General features: G+C 41.3%; 1 protein-coding gene and 1 long non-coding RNA gene across 8 annotated transcripts in view; one reads left to right on the forward strand and one right to left on the reverse strand.

The window, feature by feature from the left end:
• LOC144368393 (Fc receptor-like protein 4) overlaps nucleotides 1-9067 on the reverse strand; it is a 28555-nt gene extending 19488 nt beyond the window's left edge. For 4 of the 6 annotated variants that reach the window (XR_013428163.1, XR_013428162.1, XM_078027233.1 and 1 more), the window contains exon 1: nucleotides 8901-9067. Coding sequence is in view for 4 of the 6 variants with exons in the window: in XM_078027233.1 (XP_077883359.1) it covers nucleotides 8901-8955 (55 nt within the window). In the remaining 2 variants the exon portion in view is untranslated. Of the gene's footprint in view, nucleotides 1-4153; nucleotides 4175-5803; nucleotides 6692-8900 lie in introns of those variants that run through there. The other 2 variants (XM_078027234.1, XM_078027235.1) reach the window with 2 other exon arrangements.
• The window catches only part of LOC144368404 (uncharacterized), a 51487-nt gene extending 31444 nt beyond the window's left edge, over nucleotides 1-20043 (forward strand). For both annotated transcript variants that reach the window (XR_013428167.1, XR_013428166.1), the window contains 2 exons: nucleotides 18692-18806; nucleotides 19126-20043. This is a non-coding gene — a long non-coding RNA (uncharacterized LOC144368404). The remainder of the gene's footprint in view (nucleotides 1-18691; nucleotides 18807-19125) is intronic.
• The last annotated feature ends 429 nt before the right edge of the window (nucleotides 20044-20472 follow it).

Below are 20472 nucleotides of genomic sequence, written 5' to 3' on the forward strand. Positions count from 1 at the left end.
AAAAAAAGCATTAGCATTAGCTTCCTGTGGAAAATAAGGGAAGAGATTTCTGTTTTCTTTCAGAATTTCTTTTTCTGTCCCTTTTAAGTGTTTATAAATGTTATAATGGCTAAACAAGAGTCTGGCCAGTCTCCAAACCCAGGAAAGTCCTGGGTGCCATGTGTTATCCTTAAAAAAAAAAAAAAGGTGGGGGATAGTAAAACATCATCCCCAGATGCCCCCTTCTTTTTCCAAAAGCTCAGCCAAGCCAAGGCAGCACTAACACCCTTGGGCTGCAAAGTGCAGATACCTAGGATCTTAGAGGACCTGGCTTTCTCTTTAGCACGCTGGGAACCAGGGAAGTTTAGTGCCATCTGTCAGAAGCTCCTTTCTTCCGTATATGCTGGGAAAGTTGCTCCTTGATATGCTGCTCATGCAAGCAAACCAAAGCCGCTTATGTCACTGCTGCTGCAACCTGATGTATAAAACCTCCCTCTGCGTAGGGACAGTTGTGGAACTGAGAGCCCCGTGGAAAGAATACAGATCACTCCCGAGCCAGGCACCACTGGACAAAACAGCAAGAGGGAGGGACGGAGGAGGCGCGTGCTTGACGGAGGGGCTGCCTGTTCAGCCTGTCACCACTGAACTCTTCTTGGAGCAGTCACTTATCCCCGCCCCAACCCCTGGTACTGGTGATTAAACCCAGGGTGATTTACCACTGAATTAATCCACAGCCCTTTTCATTTTTTTACTTTGAGATGGGATCTCACTACTTCTGGAGGCCGGCCTCAAACTTGCAATGCTGCTGCCTCAGCCTCCTGAACTGTCACTGATCATAAGTCTCACAGCCATCTCTGGACATCTTCTTTGGCCTTTTCACAACCTGCCCGCTGCCCTGGCACAGCGGGGTCATGAACTTGACATGCTATCTTTTTGGTTTGGGGGAGATGGGCATATGGAAAGACGCTCCTCTGTCTCCCGGTTTCTGTAGGAGGCTGAGTCTAACTTTGCTGGGCTCCCCCGACGCCAACATGCAAAACTACCTGTTGTTATAAAAATGTGAGAAGTTTGTTTCTCCTATGATAAAAGCCAATCCACTAACACAGGTGGTCCTCCCAATTACCATAGTTAAGATAAACTACGTGTCAGGTTATTTTATTGGAAAACCAATTATTATTTATGTTGAAAACACGTATGTTTGGATTATCTGCTTGACTAAATAGAGGAACGGAATTCCTTTCTGTCTTTGCTCTTTTAGTGGTTTTCCTATGAGGTGCATTCCATTCTGGCTTAACACTTCTTCCATAATAAAGTGTTTTCCTTTATCTATTACCATTTATAGAGAAGATTTCTGGGTTGGGAGATTTTATTTTTTAATGCTAATTCCCTGACAAGAAATCATTACTGAGGCTTCCTGGTTTTTTTTGAACCTGAATGTTTATTTTCTGAGTCCTGTAGTTTTGAGGTGGTGAAGCTAACAACAAAATTATCCATTATTAGAAACATCCCTCCGGATGCAATGCTCTTCTCTGGCTTGCTTAAAGATGAGTGGCTTGGTAAGCTAATCTTTCAATGGGTATAAAGTGAAAATGGATGGCTATTGCAGATTGTGCCTAAGATGCAGTATTTCATGAAGTTGGAAAAGTCATGTGGAACCGCTGTTCTATGGCTGGCGACAAACACAGAGGTGAAAAGCAAGATCTGTTAACAATGAAAAAGGAGAAATGCATCACAAGGAAAGCAGTGGTATGGTTCCTGGAGGTGGGTCCCGTGCCCCCTCTAGACTGCTGGCCCCCCCACCGTGGGCTTGGAAAAGTGAAGCAGTTGGCTTTCCTCGCTACTCCATCCAGGTCTGGGGAAAAGCTGTCAGAGGAATAAAACTAAGGGACAGCAGGGACTGTGGGATCCGGGGAAAGTCTGCCTTTACGCTGAAGGAAGGGAGGCAGGTGGGGATCCTCTGACAGCCTCAGTCCCTCCTGTGCTGCCTCCATCCTGTGCGGCCTCGATGCCACATTTGAAAACCCAATACTAGGTCCAGGCTTCAATCTACACAGGGCCTGTGATAGTCTAACTTCTGTGAAATAGAAAATAAAACAAATTATAGTGCGATTATTTTGTTTTTCAAAAATAAAAATCTCAATTTGAGGTGCCGCTAATTACTATCCAATTTGCAGTGGAATCACTTTACATGGATTTTCGTCTTGTTACCTTTTCATGCTCAGATAAGGGGGAAGTGTCTAGAGTTAAGGGCTTATAAGCAATTGCTATTTTAAAGCTGGAGATATTAAGCATTATTAACTTTTTTTTCCCTAGAAGAACATCCCAAATATGTCTTTTAATGATATCCAAATGTAACAAAAAGGCCTTTCTTGTGTTTAGGGGGGAAATAACCTGTAAGGTCACTTGAATGCATGTTTTAGATGAAGAGGTTAAATGTTTCTGTTTGGTAATGTGAAACATTCAAGAATTTTTGCAGACTTTGAAAAAAAAAAGTTTCTCAGCCAGGCACAGGGGCATGCTCCTGTAATCCCACGAGGCTGAGGCAGGAAGAGAGAGAGTTCAAAACCAGCCTCAGCAACTTAGTGAGGCCCTATTTCAAAATAATAAAATAAGATAAAAGGGCTGGGAATGTAGCTCAGTGGTTAAGTACCCCAAGGTTCATGTCCTGGTACCAAAAAAAAAAAAATTCTCTGAAGGGAAAGTACCAGGGAATAAAATTGATCAAATTATGTAAAATGCATGTAAAATGCACCACAATGAATTCCACTATTATGCACGGATAGAAAAAAAGATAAAATGTTTTCTCTTAAATATTTGGGCAGAGTGCCCTGTGTGCTCAATGGGAATGTGTTGTGTTTCTCCTGAAGGGAATAGAAATGTTCTATTTCTAGGGGACACCTGTCATGTGCCTAGGAAGCTTGGGGCAAGGGAACAGGGACTTGGGCAGCAGGTCCTTTCCTGGAAGGAAGGAAGACCTTCTCTCTTTTGATGGGTTCAACTGGATTCTTCTTTGGTTCAGGTAAACTGCCCGTCTGGAGTGCCGTGTCCTGTGACCAGGAGGAGATCCCTTGTCCGGGCCTTTGTGAGGTCTGGCACTGGGTCCTGAGATCAACCACACTCAGGGGCTGACGTAAGACCTTCTGGTTTATTTCCTCATCCTAGATCCATTAGCAAGGTCTTGCTGAGTTAAAATCCTGTCTCCCTCTGACTGGGAAATGGTTGGTGTCCATGACATCGTGAGGGAGAGCCACAGAGACAGTGTATACCCGGGGGGCTGTGGCTCCTGCTGGCTCAAGCAGGACAACCACCAGCAATTCCCAGGATGTGCTTGGAACACTTGAAGGAATCCCACGGTGGCTGCCAAACATTTGTGAGATAGTTGCCTATAAAAACTGGACTTTCTATCAGGGTGCGGTGGTGCACACCTGTAACCCCAGTGACTTGGGAGGCTGAGGCAGGAGGATTTCCAGATCAAAGCCAGCCTCAGCAACTTAGACCCTCTCTCTCTCTCTCTCTCTCTCTCTCTCTCTATATATATATATATATATATATATATATATATATATATATATATATTGAAAAGGACTAGATTGTAGTTCAGTGGTACAGCATTTGTCTAGCATTCATAAACCTCTGGATTCAATCCCCAGCATAAAAGAAAGAGAGAGAAAGGACAGAAAGACAGACAGACTTGGCTTTCTGCTGAATAGCAGATGGATGGGAGGTCAGAGTTATCATAATTTGAGCTATTACTAGAAAAATGTGTCCACAGAAAGTTAGTTACACATGGGTAGGGACAGAGTTGGAGCTCCAGCCTCCCATTTTGTAATAATGGCTTTTAAAAATCTTTCCCTCTCAAAATCCTATGCATTCCAACATCAGCCTTGGCCAGAATCCCACATCAGGTGAGGGGATGCCCCCACCTCCTGTGAACTCCAGTGACACGTGCCCCAACCCTCCACATTCATCCAACACGTGGCAGGTTTGGATGGAGAAAGGTACTTCCGAATAGTCTAATGCTTAGCATCAGAATCACCACAACAACTGGTATTTTTATGTCCCTGCAGTGCTCAGAGAAGAAAGTAAGGAGACAAGGTGGTCTTTCTTACGAGAGTTAGAGGCTAGTTATTAGAGTATCTGCAGATGTGAAAGAGAAAAGAAACGGGGGACTTACCAAATTGTCCATGGACTGGAGCTGCAAGAGAGTAAAAAGCCAGGTATCAATAAAGGCAGGGTGTTTCCAACCATGTCTCCCTGAGAACCCGCACGCCACATTCTATTACAAAACAAGAGGAAGAGAAACACATGCAGTTCCACGTAACATGGTGGCCAAAATCTCACGTTATGGACTCAGACAACCTGGTTTCCATTTTAGCCATGTAAACCCTGGGCAAACCACATAAACTTCCACATCTCAGTTTCCTCTTTTAAAAAATGAGGACCATAGAAGTGACTTCCTGGTGTTATTGTAATGAATTGAATTAGTAAGTCCTCAATTAATGGCTGCTGTCAATTTTTTTTTTTAAGTATGGGGCTACTGATGATCTTGACTCCTGGAGTATTCTTCTCCTTTAGTACCAAGTTAAGTCAAGTCACATCCATGCGTTAGGGTCCAAATGAACCTTCCCTGCTCCATGAAGCCTTATCAGGTGTCTAGAGGCTGAAGCAAGCTCTCTCTTCTTTTGACTCAGGACGCTGACAATCGTAGCTTATTGAAGCTCCGAACTGAACATACAGTATGGGGTGACGGTTAAATGCATAGTCTCCGAAGTCAGATGATGGGTTTGAATCCTGACACCACCACTAATTCTAGCTGCATGAATCTTAGTATTGAGACCACAGTTTCTGTGCCTTCGTTTCCTCATTTGTAAATGTGAGTTATAATAGTTCCAAGCTACAGGTCGTTAAAAAATTGGATAGATTAATAATATGGGGGTATTCCTAGAAGGGTGTCCAAGACATAGGGGTTAGCAAGAAGCAATTGTCATCATCACCCATCATGCCGTGACCCAGTGTGTAACACTTCTCTGATATTGGCAGGTCAAAGGTTCTTGCATTGGAACTTTGATGCTCTAATCAGTGTCAGCTCTTGAGGGTGGAGGCTGTGATCTCCAGGCCTCTCTACTCTCTGAGGTGCTCCGCTCTGGGCTGTGCTGACACCATCCATCCATTCTTTATTTGCTGATCCCATGAGGTGCATATCACACTAATAATAAATCTTCCCCAAGTTAGAGTCGGGGGATCCAAGTTGGAGCAAGACAAACACACTTAACAAATACACAAGACTGACTTTTTAAATTCCCAAGTGTGAACTACTAGGAATTCAGTGTCTCACATGGACAAATATTGTCAAATAACACAGAAGCAGGGGCGTGGGTCGGGGCAGTCCAAGGGAAACCATTTTATTTTTTTTTTCTTTTCTCATGGTTTGATTGCAGGATACAGAGAAGGAAATAGCTATTCTCAGCAAAGCATCAATTGCCCCAGCTCACAATTAGAATATATATGGTCCTTAGAATCTCAGATTGTATTTTTCTCTGGGTTTTCATGAGCTGCATGGGAAGGGGGTAACCAAATCTAGTTATTTTGTTTGTTTGTTTGTTTTGTTTTCATTTGAAAACAAAAATTGGGAGGGATTTCCCACAGGCAACTAAAAGCCAAAGTGGATGAAGATCACATCTCTGGAAATCAATTTCTGTTTATTTCCCTCATAGCATTAAATCAACACCTTCCCTTTTGTTCATTTTCTGCAGTTTTCACTAGCCAGGAGGGGGGACCCTTTGCTTGGGATGAGGCTCAGGTCGGGCACCTGTTCATTACTCACCGAGGACCAGCAGGGATACCCACAGCAGCATGGAGTCCTGCCCCAGCAGCTGGACAAGGAGCAGATCTCAGGAGACACGCCCGGTCAGCCCAGAGGGTCAAAGCAGCGTGTATCCACACTGTGCGCTCCCAGAAGCGAGTTCAGGAGTTCAGCGTGTATCCACACTGTGCGCTCCCAGAAGCAAGTTCAGGAGTGGTTCTCCGAGTAGAGCTAGTTGCTTAATGAAGTGAAAAACAGAAGTGGAGCGATCTTTCTTAAAATACCATGTTGCCCAGTGCAAGAGAACCCAGAAAGTGAAAGTCAGTATTTGACAGGAGGATTGAAGCTTTGCTCTGACGTCTTGGTGTGAGGAGTTTGCTGTTACTCGCATCCTGGTAGGGGGAGTTTCTCCAGCTGCAGCTGTCACATTTCCAAAACTTTCTGGCTCTGTCTTTCCAGGAGATAGAACACAGGTGGATCCTCTCTGATACCAGAAATCAGGCAAGACCGAAGTCCTCCCGAGGTTCGCATCATCCAAGGATGTACCTGAAACACCCCGAGATGGAGAACATTCCGTTTGGTCAGAAATGCCCTCCCCTGACCCTACTGCCTCTGCTGGCCCCACCCCTTCAGCTGGCTGTCTAGACACATGATGAATTTCTTAGTCACAAGACAACTCTAACCTCCAACATGCATGAAAATATCCTGACTCATCTCTCCCAGGGGAAGCCACGACCTGTGATCTGAGTAAGAGATGAACTGAAAAGGAAATTAAGCCCCATCTTGCTCTTCTTAGATAACGAGACTGTGAATTTCCACTTAAGGTCCTAGAATCTGAGTTTTGCCACAGGAATATCTTGACCGATAACGTTGTTTATAAAAGTGTATTCCAGCTAGAGTGCCAGGTGCGGGAGCAGAGTAGAAATCTGGACTCAACAAGCTTTTTATTCTAGTGGGGGAGACAGACTGTCAATAGGGAATGAGACACAGAGTGAAAGTGCTCTGATGAGAGGGAAATTGGCTTGGGATGGGGAATCAGGAGAGCCTTCCTAGTGGAAGAGGCATTCAACCTGAAGGCATGTCATTCTTGAACTGGGAGTCAGCGTGGCTGAAGGAGGAAGGCAGTCACCATCCCCATTACCATCATCCCACATGTCTCCATATAAATGACCCTTGGCCTTCTTGTAAGGAAGGATGATGGATCTAGAAGCAAATGAGGAGCACTCTGTATTTTCTAATAGAACTATGAAGTTATAGCCATATATACTGTCACACACATGCGTGTACACATCCATTTTTACTCTCGCCCTGGCCCCTTTCAAAAGTTAGGGAGGCACATAACACTTACAGGAAAGCAAAGAGGTGGTGCTGATTTTCCATGAACTTTTATTTAATGGGGCAACTGACTTTCTTACTACTTCACTTCCGTTGGCTAAAAGATAAGTTTTGAAAAAGGATCGCCAAAATAGAACATTTAAAACTATAACCTTCATTAGCTTTTATGATTTACCAAATCAGGTAATTTGTTGAAAACCGAATATAAAAGAACTTACAATTTTAGAGACTAAAGTAAAATCACCAATTCACCAGGACACAACATTAAACTGTGCATTAAATGACGTCTGAATGCTGTCTGTGACAACCCATTTTTAGCTTGAACTGCACACCACAAAAAAAAAAAAGATATTTAACAAAAAGCCCGTTTTAGAAAGGCCTATTTTAAAAAATTACACTGGAGGGTCCTCTTTACTTTATGGGAGTGGAGTGAGTTCACATTTTCCCGATTTATTCTGGTTTGATTGCTTTTCATAGATTGGTGCCCCTGGCATTTGTTTTAATCCGACTTAGTCTATTTCAAATAGGCTTTGCAAATTCAAAGCCTGTGGGAGCCGGATCAGCAATGTAGAGAGAAGGGAATGACATGTTAGAATAATCAACTTCCAGAATGCAATGAAATTCAATTATTTTTTACTTGTAACAATATGAGAATGTATTAGAGACTATATTTTCAATCCAAACTTGAAAAGTACAGATTGTCATGCAGACATAAAGTTTTTTCCTTCAGTAGTCATTATTTTTTTTAGTCAGGAACTGGAAACCTGACATCGCCTCTTCTGCACCAAAAATTAGTGTGAGTGAGAACTTACATTTCATATTGTATTTGCAACGTAGGATTCAGCTTTGTGTTCTTCAAACGGTTGCCATATTTAGTTTTATTGTTTTCTAAAGGCAAACAATTATTTGCAAATGTAGGCACTTCTGACCGTGGGAAGGAACTGTGCACAATCGTTTTTATATTGGGGAGGACTTCTTCTTTGTAGAATCCTGGCAGTCCTCCATTGCCACATTGTTCCTCAGTGTTGCCTTACTCCTCAATTATTTCTATTTGTGACTCTTCAGGCTCACTATCAATATTAATTGATAAAAATTTTAAAAAAAAGCAAATTCAACCCTACTGGTTTATTTTCAGATCTTTCCTTTCTGAACTCACTTTTCGATTCCACAATTTGGGAGACGTAGTTCAATCCTTTCCTTTTATTTCTGGAAACTGATTTCAATGAAGAGGATCCTAATTTGGGGTAATTACAAATGCTTATCTCAGAAGTAGTCAACGTGCCGAAAGGGGAGGCACTGTCCGCTAAAAGTCCCACTATTTGGTCCCACTATTTGGTCTTTGGTAAGAAGATTGCTCAGTGGATGACATAAACCATTTATTTCCTTTTAATTCACCGTGCTGCAAGTAAGCCACCTGTACTACAAAGTAATACACGAGGCAACCAACTTGTAAAGGAAAGATTTGTTTATCTCACAGTTTTTAGAGGTTCAAAGGCACAGCACCTCACTGGCTTGCTTGTGGTCAGGGCGGCAGAGGACAACAACAGGGACAGCTGTGTCAGAACGAAAGGTTACACCTTAAGCCCGGAACTGAGAGAGGAAGGGCAGAGCCAAACTTGGGCTTTTATATCAGTCCTCTCATGAGAACTACCAATGTGTCCCATGAAAACTGTCTTCCAAGGGTACTTCCTTAGTGACCTAAGGACCTCCCACTTGGAGAGACCTGCCTCCCAGTACGGCACTTGCCAATATCTCCACCCTGGAGACCAACCCATATATATACCTTTGTGATTGGTTGATTGATTGATACTGCAGATCGAATCCAGAGCCTCTCCCATGCTGAGCGGGTGCTGAGCTCTATCCCCAGTCCTCCAAACCTGGACCTGTGGAAGGCACTTCTTGTGGCTTGGATCTGGAATGTCTCATGTGCTCTGAGGGGGGGCTTTTGGGTAGCAACTGGATCATGAGGGCTTTGGGCTCCTCGGTGGATTCATTGATTGATGGTTGAATGGACTCCTGGCAGGTGGAAACGAGTTGAGAGAAAAACTCACTGGGGGCGGGCCCTAGAAGGGTTGGTCGTCTTTCTGGCCCTTCCCCGCTCTCTCTTTGCTTTCTGGCTGCTGCGAGCTGAAAGCATATTTCCGCTGTGCCCTTTCACCATGATGCTCTGCCTCACCTCAGAGTCAAAGCAATGCATCATGGGCTGACACCCATTAACCAGGAGCCAAAATAAATCTTTCCTCCTCTAAGTTGTTTTGTGCAGGTATCACAGCCATAAAAAGCGAACTAACCTCAAATGATAGCCATAGTGACATAGTACCTCCTAAACTCCCTGTGTGGCTGATCACCATATTCTACGTCTTACTCATCACATAAAGTGTTGATCTCTCTGTGGCTCTAACATCGAGAACTTATCTAGCTCATGCCCCCTTTTTATTACTGAGTTTGAGATATATTTATTCTATATCTAAAGTGTTAGCACAGAGTGATGGCTTTGGATGATGTGACGATGGATTTAAATCCTCTGTCATGGCAAAACACTGCCATCTTGAATTTAAACTTCCTAACATGTTCAATGATAATACAGATCATGGTAGGGGTACATCTAGATTCTGCCATAAGTTATTTCCCTCCCCGTATCCATATGCTTACAGTGTAATTTTGCAGCTTCTCCCAAAAAGTTGAATCCATTTTTATAGTTCTTAAACATGGTTTGACCTTGTGTTTTTGTGACATGATAAATATACTTTGGTATCTGGTACACAGCTTATGAAACTCATAATTTCCTGAATGACAGGGGAGCTAGGAATATCTTTTATTCTAATATTTGTTCTTTAGCTACAGCTCACAACACCAAACTCTTAAATCTTTTGAAATTTCCTAGACACTAGGACCACCTTTTGTTCTAGGAAGGTGGCTCTTGATGGGTTCTTGGATGGTATCTGGAAAGGATCTAGTTAGAAGCCTTGAGTCATAAATCAAAGCCTAAATTTTCAATTCTACCTTCCCAAGCTTACCCAACCTACTAGTCCAGGAAAGGAAGAGGGAGTGGAAATGAAGTTAATAGTAGACCACGTGATGTGGTGAGGCTCCATAAACCCCCTTGGTACAGGGTTCAGAGAGCCACTACCTTGGTGATGGGAGGGTGGCCCATCTCCACTCCACGGGGACAGAAGCTCCTGTGCTCTGACTTCTTCCAGACCTCACCCTAGGTGCCTCTTCATCTGGCTCTCCATCTGTATTCTTTATCATACGCTTTATAATAAGCTGGTGAAGGTAAATTAAGTGCTTCCCTGACTGAGTTCTGTGAGCCATTTTAGCAAATTAACAATTCTTCTGAGGGGCTTGTGGAAATCTGACATGGTTTGAATATGCAGGATTCCCCAAGGGCTCATGTGTGAGATAATGCAAGACCGTTTAGATATGAAGAGATTAGATTATGAGAGTCGCAACCTAATCAGTGGATTGATGCACTTACAAGGATTAACTGGATGGTGACTGTAGCGAAGTGGGGGGTGGCCGGAGGAGGTGGGTCACAGGGAGGTATGCCATTGGTTGGCGAGCAGAGCTCTTTCTTGGCTTCCTTGGTACCATGTCCTGAACTACTTCCCTCCACCACACCCCTCTGCCAAGAATGTCTGCCCACCTCAGGCCCAGAGCTACAAAGTCAGCTGACCAGGAACTGAACTTCTGAAACTGTGACCCAACAAACATTTTCCCTCCTCCTATAATATCTGTTGGTCACAGCGATGAAAAGCTGATTTGTAGCCATGTTGGACAGAAGTGTGGGTACTCTGGACAACTAATATAGGTGAGTAGCATCTGATGTGCGGAGCATTCTCACTGGACAGAACACTTAATCTCGGGGCTCTACAATTTAATCTACCTAGAGGTAGATTAAATTGTAGGACACCCGGTTTGTTTCTGTGGAGAACTAGAAGTTTGCTTGGTGTAGAAACCCACACAATTGGGGTAAGAAGAGCGGGAACGGAACAGTTTTCCTCCAGTCTTGCTTTCGCCAATAGAAGTGGCAGAAGCAATGTGGTGAAAGTTCTGAATGTGGTGCTCAGGAGGGCCCGCATGCCTCCCTTTCACTATTCGGAAGACACTGACTACTGTGTGAATGAAGCTGGGTTGGCAGGCTGAAGGGTGAAAGATCTTGGAGAGAGGACCCAGTCACCTCCGCCAATCCAAAGGAAGCCATCACAAGCAAGATGGCCCGAACCTGTGAGCTGACAACATAAATGCATGAGTGAGTCCAAGAGAGTCCAGTTAACTGTCCAGCTGAGCCCCACCCACATTGCCAAATGGCTGAATCATGAGATAAACAAATGGCTGTTGTTGAAAGCCACTAAGTTTTGGTGTGGTTACACACAGTTATTAACGGGAAAGACTTACCTTAATGTGCTATGGTCACCAGGAGTAAAGTATTCTGTCCCGTCTTGAGTGTTAATGATATTGAGATAAACATAGTTAACCTAAGCATTATTGTTTATATTTATATTCTAATAAATTGCAATAGAAAAATGAAATGAATTACTTTAAAATTTTCACACACTTAGCCTTTTAGTTCTATAGTCATATTTTCAATCTCCCGAGTATCAGCCAATGGTTGATTCCCTCCTGTAATCATAATTCTGCTAATAGACATTCTTTAGTAAAGTCATGGTAGAAACACATGTGCAGATTTTTAAGAAAAATTTAAAATAGAATGACCCTGTGACCCAGCAGTCTCCCTCCTGGGTGTGTGGCCAAGGGACGTGAAGTAAGCCTGTTGAAGGGAGATCTGCCCTCTCATGTTCATTTCAGCATCATTTACAACAGCCAAGCTGTGGAATCAATCTGTCTGTCTGTCCATGGAGAGACAGGTAAAGGAAATGTAGTATAAACACACGATGGAGAAGTATTTGGCCTTTTATTGAAAAAATAAGGAAATCCTGTCATTTGTGACAACCTGGATAAACCTGGAGGACATTATGTTAAGTGAAACAAGCCAGGCACAGAAAGACAGATCCTGCACGGTCTCACCCATATATGGACTCTAAACATTCAAGCTCATCGGAGAAGAGAGTGGGAAGATGGTACCAGTCTGGGGTGGAGAGGGTGGAAGATGTTGCTCAAAGGCTTCACAATTTCACAAAAGGATAAATGAATTCTGGAGATTTACAGTTCATCGTGGTGACTACTGTTAGTAATGATACATTGTATACTTGAAAATTTGTTTTTCATTTATCCATTCTTTTTAGTCATATATAATAACAGAGTCCATTCTGATATATTTATACAAGTATGGAATATATCTTTTTTCTATTTAGGACTCCATTCTTATGGATGTACACAATGGAGGGATTTACTGTGTTTTTTTCATTAGGAGAATAGGTTCTGAGGGTTCTCACCTTAAAAAAGTTAAATATATGAGATAATGCCCATGTTAACTAGCTTGCTTTAGCCACTTCAAAATGCATACATATATTAAAGCATAATCTTTGTGTCATAAATAAACACTAAAAATTTAAAAACAGACATAGATTATAGATTTACCTTCTGTGGAATTTTTTTTACTTAATACATAAATCCACTTTATCATAGCTATATTTAATATATAAACACGTTATAGAAACCCAGTTCAAAGTTTAGTTCTTCATTTTTTAGTTCATGAAGCTCTTCAACAGTCATTTTCTCTAGTCATAATTCTTTAACAATAATTGCTTCATATATATATATATATATATATATATATATATGAACATTTTTTTTCTGCTTTCACAAAGAAACAATCTTTTTCCTTCTTTTCATGAAACCACAAGTTTTTCTGTTTTGTTTTATTCTCTCACAGGTACAGATAAAAAAAGCTCTTGTCTTCTTCAATCTATTGAAAGTCAAACACTTGGACATTTGTGAGAATAAGCGGTAATTGTCACTTGTCTTCAGTGTTGGGAGGCAATAGGGAGTGGCAGAGACTATGGCCAATTGGAGAACGTGTGCTCCACTTAAAGGTAGCAGCTGTGATTCGGCTTCCAAGTATTGCTATCAATAGCTGATAATAGCACATGTTCTGAAGATCAGCTATTACCTGATTTTTCCAATTTTTAAGAGAACTTCAAAGTATGTATTTTTATATTAAACCTCTTCACTTTTAACTTGTAAATAATGTATGCATTATCATATGAGCCAGCAATGTGGTCATTTGTGAAAACGTGTGTAGTAGGAACTTAATATTTTCCCCAGAGTCGATACAGAGTAATAAGCAAAGTGGTCCAAACGCAGACAAGTTGAATGAATGCTTGAATAAATGATAGAATAGGATCCTTAATAGGGGCACAGGTAGGGAAGGACAAGACCCTTCCATGTCTCACCTTTGGGCCAGCTTCAGGATTTGTGGAATACGTCAGGGAAGAAAAGGAGAAGACAGATGGCAGAAAGGCCAGAGGCAGAGGTGTTCTGAAGGAGATTTTCAAAAGAGCGCTCTCTCCAAAGCTCCCTCAGCCCCGCATGAGGAGCTATTCTCCCTCTTGAATAGAGAAGCTCTTTGCCACCGGACCCTAACGTTTTGGACCCCCCTCCCCTTTTTTGGTACTGAAGACTTGGGCACTTCCCCACTGAGCTATATCCCCAGCACTTTCTGTATTCTACTTATTTACTTATTTTATTCTATTTTTTAGAATAGTGGTGGCAGCAACATGGTTAAAGTCATTAGCAATCTCCTGCTAATTATACATGACAGCAGAATGCATTTCGATACATTTTACACAAATGAAGCACAACTTCTCATTCCTCTGGCTGTACGTGAGGCAGAGTCACATGGATCTTATAATCATATATGTATATAGGGTAATAATGTCCATCTCATCTCATCATCCTTCCCACCCCCTCACCCCCTCTCCTTCCCTTACTTCCCTCCGCCCAATCCAAAGTTCCTACATTCTTCCCTAACCACCCCCATTATGGATCAGCATCTGCTTATCAGAGAAAACATTCAGCCTTTTGTTTGGGGGCGGGGTTGACTTATTTTGCTTAACATGATATTCTCCAGCTCTATCCGTTTACTTGCAAATGCCATAATTTCATTCTTCATTAAGGCTGAATAATATTCCATTGTGTATATGTACCACGTTTTCCTTATCCATTCATCTGTTGAAGGGCATCTAGGTTGGTTCCGTAGTTTAACTATTGTGACTTGAGCTACTATAAATATTGACATGGCTATATCAATATAGTATGCTGATTTTAAGTCATTTGGGTATAAACCGAAGTGTGGGATAGCTGGGTCAAAGGGTGCTTCCATTCCAAGTTTTCTAAAGAATCTCCAGACTTTTCAGTGTGGTTGCACCAATTTGCAGTCCCACCAGCAATATATGAGTGAACCTTTCCCCCCATATCCTAGTTGACACTTACTGCTCTTGTCTTCTTGATGATTGCCATTCTGACTAAAGTCAGATGAAATCTCAGAGTAGTTTTGGATTTGCATTTTTCTAATTGCTAGAGATGTTGAACATTTTTTCATATATTTGTTGATCGATTGTATTTCTTCTTCTTTGAAATGTCTGTTCAGTTCCTTACCCCATTATTGATTGGGTTTTTGTTTGTCTGTTTGTTTGTTTGTTTTGGTGTTAAGTTTTTTGAGTTCTTTATATATCCTGGAGATTAGTGCTCTGAGGTGTGTGTGGTAAAGATTTTCTCCCATTCTGTAGGTTCTGTCTTCGTGTTATTGATTATTTTATTTTGATACAGAATCTTGCTAAGTTGCTGAGGGCCTCACTAAATTCCTAAGGCTGGCCTTGAATTTGGGATCCTCCTGCCTCAGACTCCCAAGCTGCTTTTTGTAGTAACCTCTTTTGTATCATCATCTCCACATCATGGAATGAGTAGGTTATTGTGGATTTAAAAAAAAAAAAAAGACTGGGAACTGAAACTAGCCATAGCTTAGCACTTTCATTAAGATGCCCAGGGACAGAAGAAGAATATAATTAAAACTACAGATTTACTTAGAGAATTAGATGCCCAGGTCACTGTCTTTAGCAGATTCTTGTCATTTACTTACTCCATGTCTTGGGAACAAAACAGCCCTCCAATTAGCACTTCTATTTGTTTTCAGGCAGTATCACCTTGCTCGTGGAAAATAGTGTAGCATGTGAGATTCCTCCACTCCCCACCCAAATGCCATCAAAGCCTGGGCATGGAACCTTGGCCTAGCCAGTTAGGTTTTTATCCCAGGACTTTGCAGCTTGAGCTGGTGACATCAAGGTGTGGAGCCTCTGTGGTGCATGGATCTGCATGATGTGGAGACCAACTTTCTGCAGCATGACATTTGCAGGGTTCCTGCGGCCTGGGCTGTCAACTCCTTCTGGGTTCTATTCATTTTTAAAGCCTATTATTCTTCCAATTTTCTGAGTCCTTGAGGTCCTTCCAGTAAATTATCCCCCTTTTAAAAAGACAGCCAGAATTGGTTTCTGTTGCTAGACCCAAGAAACCCAACTAAAATATCCTGAATATCTGAAGATCTGCAGAGTCTGTGCCCCTGATTAGGACTATGAGTGCATATGAGGACCCCACCTGTGTTTCTGTGTTTGGAGATTCAGTATGGAAAAAAATGTGGTGGCAGCAACATGGTTAAAGTCATTAGCAATCTCTAAATTCTTATGGAATTTAGAAATTCTATAAGGAACAATATTTTCCATAATAATAATTATAATGATTGGATATTACAGGTACCATTTATCATTTACTGCTTTTGCAACAGACATGTTTTGAAGGGTCTCATGCAATCTTTCAATCCTGATGAGAGAGGAGCAATTATTCCCAATTTACAGATAAGACAACTGACGTTCAGAGAGACAACAAGCTTCTAAGATCAAACAACTAGTAAGCAACAGTTGGAATTTTTGCTTGGCCAAATCCTGTTTTCTTTTTGTTCTGCCACATCTTGACTCTTGTGAAAACAGAGAGGGAAAAAATCTATCCCTAAGTACACACCACAGACCTCATGGTATCTTCAAGACTCTGTGGTGTCTTTCCTAACGCTGCACCCATAACTAGCTGTTCTCAGCCCCTCATCTTGTTTTCATGTCTTATTGGTTTGGAGCTGACCAGTGACAGTATGTCAGGATCGCTAAGTTCAAAGCACAGAGACAAACTCTGCTGGAGGGAGTGTGGAGGCAAAGAAAGAAAAATATTCAGGCCCACATTGCCTAAGAAAGTCAAATGCTCATTTTTTTTTCTTTTAAGTTGATGTCAAGTTGAAAGTTAATCAAGAAGCTGTATTAAGAATCAACTTATCCTGCTTGGTGCAGTGGCCCACACCTGTGATCCCAGTGACTCGGGAGGCTGAAGCAGGAGGAAGAAATCAAGTTCAGAGCTAGAGTAGGCAGCTTAGCAAGACCCTGTCTCACAATGAGAAATAAAAAGGACTGGAGACATAAAGTGCCCTTGGGTTTGATCCCTAGTCCAAAAAAGCAAACAACAACGACGACAAAAGAATTTTTTCTTTCCAGGAATGGGAAGCAGAGGGTGCAGAATCAGGAAGGGAAACCCTTTAACCAGAAACCTAATGGCTTTGAGTAATCCTTCATGTCATCAAGCTATGTTGATGTAGTACAGCACATGTCATTCCATGATTATAGCATAAGCAGATGCATATAAAAGGCCACTGTGGATGTGGAGTGTGGTCTCAACTGTTTGCTCTTCACAACTAGTTTTCCGATTCCAGTTAGAAACTACTTACACCACATTATTATGTTTAGTGTATTTATTTACATGAGACTCATGAGGGTGTGAGAGTTGTCAAAATAAAAATGGAGTTGCTTATGCCAAATGCTAACTAACCAACTAAAGCTGGGAGGTTATAAAGGAGAAGATCTTATTCATACACATATGAGGTAACAGTGATCACAGAAGACTCCCCTAGAACCCTAGCCCTGCACAAAGGCCACTTCAATCTCACACAGAAATTATTTCTGCAAGGACATCGAACTATCAAAGGCCTTTTCATTACATGCACATTACCCTTGTTATTGATCCTTATAGCCAAGGATTATTATCTCAAAACAATTTATATAACAGTCCCCATTTTACCTTTAAAAGATCCCCCCATTTCAACTTTCTTGAATGTGCTCATAGTAAACTACATTGTGTGTATTCCCACTGCAATGTGTATTCCTAAAAATAAACAAAGATGTTTATTCCTAATTAAACTTAGTAATCTTTGGAATAAATCTCTGTTCTCACCTTCCAGGCAAAGAAAGAACTAACATCCAAATGATAGCCATGCTCTATTCTTCTCTTTCTAGTCTCAATGTCTTCTCACATCAAACTCCTTCTGCACAGGAATTCAGGCTCTCTGATATGTTTCCAGACATGGAAGTTGCTCAGCCTCACACCCAAGGGACCCTGAGTCTTCACCCGGTATGGTGGTGACCAGGAGCACCAAGGAGTTATTTCAGCTTGATCCCAGGGCTCAGGCATTGCCAAAGAAGTGGGATTGGAGCTGGATATCTTGATGTACAGAGAAAACCAAATCTCATGTTCAGGGTCACGTTGGGCTCCCCGTGGTAGACCTGAGTGCTGGCAGCAGGACTGGAGGTGGAAACAGCTCAAGAGAGAAGAAAGAAGAGACAATCCCTAGACACTGAGACTCAGAATTCCTTGAAGGAAGCCTGGTGCAGTCAGCATCAGCAAGAAGGTCATTTAGAAACAAAGCAATGTGCCATGGATGTGGCCCAACTGGACAGTCAGAGACCTTGATGGGAACTCTGTCGTCCAACCCTCTACAGGCTTTGTTTGCATCTAATGCAGTCACCTAGCGGGTAGCCATTGCCTTGAACTTGGATCTGTGTAGATCTGAAGTTCTGCTCCATACAGAAACCTGCCCAAGAAGCAGTGCACACACACAGGTCAAGGTTGGGAGGCCACTACGTTGCTTGAGGATGCTATTGGTAGGATGAAACTTGAGTTCTTATGAAGAACATCCTTTCTCCCTTCCTTGAAATAATAGTTCATTCATTTTCTCTTTCTCTCTTGCCTGGCATCTCAGAATCGCTCTGTCTCCTTCAGAGTTAGGAAGGGGGACTTGGAGAACCAGCAGGTGTGTAACGGAGGACACTTAATTCTCTCCCTGATTTTCCCCTGCTTGATGAAACCTTGCATAGATATCATGCTTGATATCCTCTCCACAGTGGATGATATCTTAAACCGTTTTTCCCCACAAAACTCACCGGCTCATGGCTTCCCCAGAGACCATTGCATCTTTCTCCTTTCTAGGTTTATCCTTCACCCAGAAGCAGGGGACAGCTGACGGATACTTCCCCAGTCCATCAGCAGGACTGCTAGGTTCCTCAGATTTCCCTCTCTTGGTCCCCAGCACTGAAGTGGAATAGCACAGAGATAGGAAGACAATGGAGAATGAAGTCTAGTCCTTCGCCTTTCTTGGCAGGTGGTCTTTCCTCACTGCTGGTTGGCTTTACTTTCCAAAGGAGGGTTTGACAGATGTCCGGTCTCACCAAAATCTTACCTGGGGTACAGCAACTTTGCAAGAGCACTCAGTGGAGACAATTTTCATGTTTTTTCATTCTTTAACAGATGGATCAATGAATACTTACTGTGCCATCCCGGGTGTGAATATCGTAGTTACCAAGAAGACTGAGCCACTGTCCCTACCCTCAAGAATCTTACATTCTAACAAAGGAAATTCAAAGTAAGAAACCAGTTATAATCCAGTGTGATGGAACGACGGCAGTGGGAAACAGGGGGTTTCAGGAGCACTGAAGAGAATATGCAACTGCTCTTTGACTGTTTAAGAAAAGACCATTTGTGCAGCCTGGATATTACAGGCATAGAGTCCAAATGTTAAACCTAATATGATGACGTTTGAGACCATTTTTTTTTGTACATTAGATATTAGTTACATTTAAAAAGTAAAACAGTCTCAATTTTGTAGCTCATCTTGTTTCATGAACTGTTTTGCTATTTGTATATGTATGATTTTTAACCTAGATTATGTTTATTTTTTGCAGTGCTGGGGATTGAACCCAAGTCCTCACACACACTAGGCGAGTACCCTGCCACTCAACCATATCTCTATCTCTATAATCTAGTTTTCTTAAAAATTTTTATTTGTCCTAATCTCGTTTTAATGAGTGTTAAGATACAGGATTCTGCTTTTATTTCCTTGGTATTATCATAATAACTATAATGAACATCTTTATGTATATCTTTTTCTCCACACTTATTTTAGATTCTCAGTACGGAGATTACTGTGTCAAAATACTTGCCCACTGGCTTTCCAAATGAGCTTTACCGTTTGCACTGCCAGCAGCAATGTTGCAATCTGCCAGTCTCAGCCAATCTCCCTACACTGGTTAAATAGCACTTAGCCTTTTGGAGTGGTTGCTGATGCTGTAAATTTAATGACTGTAGATTGCACCTCCATTCCTATTTCTTGAATGGATTCATTCATTCATATGAGAAATATTTATTGACTGTAAGGTATGTGCTAGATGCTTTGATAGGTTTGGGGGATAAAAAATGGTTCGTGTGAAGCTCATTGTCAGCTCAGCAGCAGCTGGCGGGAGTGGTTTTGTATTGTATAATCATGCTCTTTATCCATTTACTCAGCAACACTTTCAAGTTGTTCTTACCAGTTTATATGAATTATTTATATTCTATCTCAACTCTTTGATTTATTTGCTGTAATTTTTTTTTCCAACACAAAATTAGTTTCTACTTTAGTTCTGTTATTTTAATACATAACTTTTTAGTTTTTACATTATAGAATCTCTGATTTTTCTACAACATCAATGTTTATGAAGATAATCTATTTTAAAATAGCCTTAATTTTCCATCAGGTTTTAGAAAATTAAAAAGAGAATTTACTTATCTTATAATCATCCAAAGTTTATTTTTAAATTTATAGTACAGCCTGAAAATATATGTTTGGTGATGTTTCTTTATCATGCATTAAGGAATATATAATTAGATTTATTTCTAGATTTATATTATTCATATTATTATTTCTGGGTTTAGACTATTTTCCATGGATGTATATTTATATGGAAGTAGATTTTCATCATTGTTCTTTTAAAATAATCTATCCTTTGACATTCTCACCCATGTTCTTTTCCAGGTAGACTTTTGAATATTTTATTGAGTTCCAAGGAAAACTCTGCAGGTAGTTCAAAATTCTACAGAAGGTACAAATGTACTTCAAATGAACCAACATTTTTATAACATTTCCACTGTTTTTCACTTTTATTGCTATTTTGGATGGAACTTCTTTATTATAATCTAAAACTGGTGATGAATAATATTCAAGGATTTCATTGTTTTTTTTTTAAATTTATCTTGAATATTTCTAATTAATG

Source organism: Ictidomys tridecemlineatus, chromosome 11 (genome assembly GCF_052094955.1).
Source record: "Ictidomys tridecemlineatus isolate mIctTri1 chromosome 11, mIctTri1.hap1, whole genome shotgun sequence".
Classification (NCBI taxonomy): domain Eukaryota; kingdom Metazoa; phylum Chordata; class Mammalia; order Rodentia; family Sciuridae; genus Ictidomys; species Ictidomys tridecemlineatus.